Source organism: Conger conger, chromosome 6 (genome assembly GCF_963514075.1).
Source record: "Conger conger chromosome 6, fConCon1.1, whole genome shotgun sequence".
Lineage (NCBI taxonomy): Eukaryota > Metazoa > Chordata > Actinopteri > Anguilliformes > Congridae > Conger > Conger conger.
In genome coordinates, this window is record NC_083765.1 from 4210150 (window position 1) to 4214309 (window position 4160).

Sequence of the window (4160 nt, forward strand, 5' to 3'; positions counted from 1 at the left end):
CCACACTGAGTACACAGTCAGAGTGAGTACACACTGAGTCCACACTGAGTACACGGTTAGAGTGAGTACACACTGAGTCCACACTGAGTACACAGTCAGAGTGAGTACACACTGAGTCCACACTGAGTACACGGTTAGAGTGAGTACACACTGAGTACATAGTCAGAGTGAGTACACACTGAGTACACAGTCAGAGTGAGTACACACTGAGTACACACTGAGTACACAGTCAGAGTGAGTACACACTGAGTACACACTGAGTAAACACATCCACTGCACGAGGTCGGTCAGAGTGACACGCTGTCGATGGACCGTAAACCAGCCCTTACTGCTCAATGTGGGCACTTTCTCTCAGAGACCGGCCATGGTGGAGGAGAGGGTGAGAGAGGGGAGGTCCTCTCTCTCTCTCTCTCTCTCTCTCTCTCTCTCTCTCTCTCTCTCTCTCTCCCTCCCTCCCTCTCTCTCTCTCTCTCTCCCTCTCTCTCTCTCCCTCTCTCTCTCTCTCTCACGCGGGTGTTAAGGGGAGCGCTGGAGTCTGCCTGCGTCACACCACACCTTCACATCCGAGTCTAGTGTTGGCGCGATATCCTCTCCCCCCCCCCCCCCCCGGAGAACGACCCGCGGCACCCTCAGCCCTGCACTACCACAGCCAATCAGAACGAGCCTCCACCTCCTCCAGCCAATCAGAACGAGCCTCCACCTCTTCCAGCCAATCAGAACGAGCCTCCTCGTCCTCCGCTGCATTCAACGCCTTGCCCTTTCAAGGTCGTCAAAGGGTTTTGGGGGGGGGGGGGGGTGCCCCCAGTTGGCCAGCAGTCCCCTGGCGACGGTGTGGAAATGGAGATTGGCGTGGGAGGCTGTGAGATTCCGGTTCGCACGCCGAGTGCTGATCAGGTGGCTGCTGCAGGTCCTGGAGCCTCACAGGGAGGCAGGGATCGCCTTACCCCATCTGCTCCCGCACAGGGGGTCTGTCCTGACTGGAGGGGTACAGGCCTCTGTTATACCCCCTGTCTATAAGTGCGTTTATCAGCCTGAGGCCTTTTGCCCAGGACTACACCCCCTGGTCATGGTGCCGGGAACCTAGGAGCACAAAAGATGAAAAGCCTCCCACGCTCGCTGGATGCTCCATGGTGCCCGGTTCACGTCTGTTTCGTTTTTAGGCATTTTTTTTTTGAGCATCGAGCGAGCTTTTCATCTTTTGCGTTCCACATTTACATTTCGCAATGTCGCAGACACTTGTGTCCAGAGCAAATTCTCACATCATTTAAATGTACTTTTTATCCATTCACCTCACCTGCAGCCTTAGGGTGACAGCCCAACACCTGGGAATCAAACCTGCAGCCTTAGGGTGACAGCCCAACACCTGGGAATCAAACCTGCAGCCTTAGGGTGACAGCGTCACACCTGGGAATCAAACCTGCAGCCTTAGGGCGACAGCGCCACACCTGGGAATCAAACCTGCAGCCTTAGGGCGACAGCGCCACACCCTAACCCCTGCACTACACCGCCACCCCAGCTAGAGTGCCAAACCCGCCAACCCTCAAACCCTCCGACCGTCCGACCCGCCAACCCTCGGGTAAGACGGAGACCACCCCATGCAGGCCGCTAACAGACGCTTTCAAAAATAATAAAATGGACAGTTTTAAATGTTTAAAATGTACTCTGAAGAGCAGTGAACAGTTAAAAACTAAAACAAAGCAACATTAGCTGTGACCAACGCCTTTAAAACTGCATCGCATTTTCTGAGGTACACTGTCCTGCAGTTGGATGAGAAAATCAGCTGGTAGGCTGTCCCAAACGTGTTGGAGAATTTTCCACAGGTCATCCGCAGGCCGCCTTGCACGCTTCTGGCTCTTCAGGTAATCCCAGACAGCCTGGATCAAGTTTTTATTAAACAAAATACAAACATTTCTGTGTCAGGAAAACATCCAAGACCACGGTTATGCTAAAGAAAACGACTAAGACAGAGTACTGTTCGTGTTAGATGGAGACAGGTCCCCAGCATTGGGGATGAGTTCTGGCTCTCGTCCCTACCCAGTGGCAGACTTAGGTATTGCAGCCAGTGAAAAAAAAAAAGAAGAAAAATGGCCATAGGTTTAACATTGCAAAGTCCCAAACACTGGCAAAATAAACCGCCTTTTGAGAAGATAAGTGTGGTTCTGACAGATAATTTATCCATGCCAATGACTTCTATCTAAATGGTAAATGGTCGGCATTCATATACAAGCAAAGCGCTGTACAATCGATACTTCTCATTCACCCATTCATACACACACTCACACACCAACGGCGATTGGCTGCCATGCAAGGCGCCGACCAGCTTGTCGGGAGCTTTTGGGGGTTAGGTGTCTTGCTCAGGGACACTTCAACACAGCCCATGCGGGGGATCGAACCGGCAACCCTCCGACTGCCAGATGACTGATCTTACTGCCTGAGCCAATGAGACGACTGCTCTTACTGCCTGAGCCATGTCACCCCCATCTGACACAGCAGACATTACAGGGGACAGTGCACAGGGCACTCACGTTACAGAACACACACAGAGAAGTCAGCACACAGGGGCAATAAGGTCAGCCAGCCAAACGTTTCCGAAGCACAATTTTATTGGAGGACCGTACAAAACAAGTTACGGCTTTCATGCTCTGCCAGGGGGGGGGGGGGGGGGGGGGTCACAGTGAGTTGGGGGGGGGGGGGGGGGTGTCATTGAGATTGTCCCCTGCTTAGCCGAAATGTAAGGCACTTTGAAAAAAAGCATCAGGCAAAATAAGAAGTTAGGGCCCTCGTGCTGCCCTCGACAACTACACAAGCAGTGCATGCTGGGCAATCAGGAAGCAGCACTGATGTGCAAGCCGGGGGAGGAGAGGGGGAGGGGCTAAAGCAGCAGAATTTGGAAATAAATATCCAAAACAATACTTTAAGTAATGAACATTTTCTAAGGCACATTTGGGAGTAATTAAAAACAATCTCACGAGGCAATCGCCTTCAAGCAGCGAATTCATTCTAATACCCTGGTTTTCCTGTGATTTGACAAAAAAACTATCGATTGATTGGGGAGGGGGGGTCCATCCAAACAAGCAAACACACAGTATTTTAGAAGGGAACAGTCCGTGTCTAATTGGGGCCGTAATCACAGCTCATCCACAGCGGGACAGAGAGGTCATGAACATGAGCGTGTGTGGATCGCCCTGACCCCAAATCTCTTCTTCTTTTCAAACTAAATTCCTTTTTTTTTTTACCACAATAGAAAATAAGACTAATCAGCTCACTGGAACATGCTACTGTAACCTACTACTGTACGGCAGTTATTTTCCTACAGCGTAGCCTGTTGCCTGTCATATTTACAATCATATGTGAATATTTTAGAGGCTGCCACCTGAATGCTATCTACGGGGATTGAGAGGATGTGTGCTTCCACAGGACAGTGGAAAAGGCACTTATGAAACCTCCTGATGTGAATAACATGCGTCATTTTCTCTCACAAAACAAAACAAAAACAAATTTTTTTTAAATAATTCTAAATACAGTATGTAAACATGTTGTTTGTAGTTTAAAAATGTGACTTTCCTTTTTCTACACCTGTTCACATTGTAGCTGAGATGAATATATTCCTCAGTGTCTTCCTGTACAATAAATAGTTCCACAACTCGGGAGAGAAGGGAGGGGTGGGGCGGTTGGGGCGGGGTTTATCCCAAACCTTGCCTCCGATAGGCTGAACCAGTGCGCCACAATCCCAGTGAGAAATGCACCACCCCCTCCCCGCCACCAGAGGGGGCTCTACCAGGAGGCCTCGAACACTCTCTTGCACATGTTGGAGTTCTCCTGGTGCAGAGGGAATTCCGAGCCGGGAATGCGCTCCTTGCGGCCACGATGGGAGGCGAAGCTCTTCCCCGACCACAAGCTCTCCTCCTTCGTCACAAACTCCCTGGAAAAAATAAACCACAGCTTCAACAACAGAAACACACGTGGGGCTCCGATCACTTATTTTATCTGTTCTCCTCATTCCTTGACAGGAAATCGATCAAGGCCCGTATTGTACAACTAAGTACTTAGTTGGTTAATCTTAACCATGTTCATCCTATGGTTTGCTAATGTATAAATAATCATGTAACTAATACATTAGTTGGTAGCACACATCCTTATTGTGAAATGTGAAAATTATG

The 4160-nt window shown here is 49.8% G+C and overlaps 1 protein-coding gene across 2 annotated transcripts in view; it reads right to left on the minus strand.

Annotated features, from left to right (window-relative positions):
• Positions 1-2671: 2671 nt before the first annotated feature.
• mttp (microsomal triglyceride transfer protein) overlaps positions 2672-4160 on the minus strand; it is a 22610-nt gene continuing 21121 nt past the window's right edge. For both annotated transcript variants that reach the window (XM_061244432.1, XM_061244433.1), the window contains exon 18: positions 2672-3922. In XM_061244432.1, coding sequence (XP_061100416.1) covers positions 3775-3922 — 148 coding nt within the window. In that variant the 3' untranslated portion in view covers positions 2672-3774. The remainder of the gene's footprint in view (positions 3923-4160) is intronic.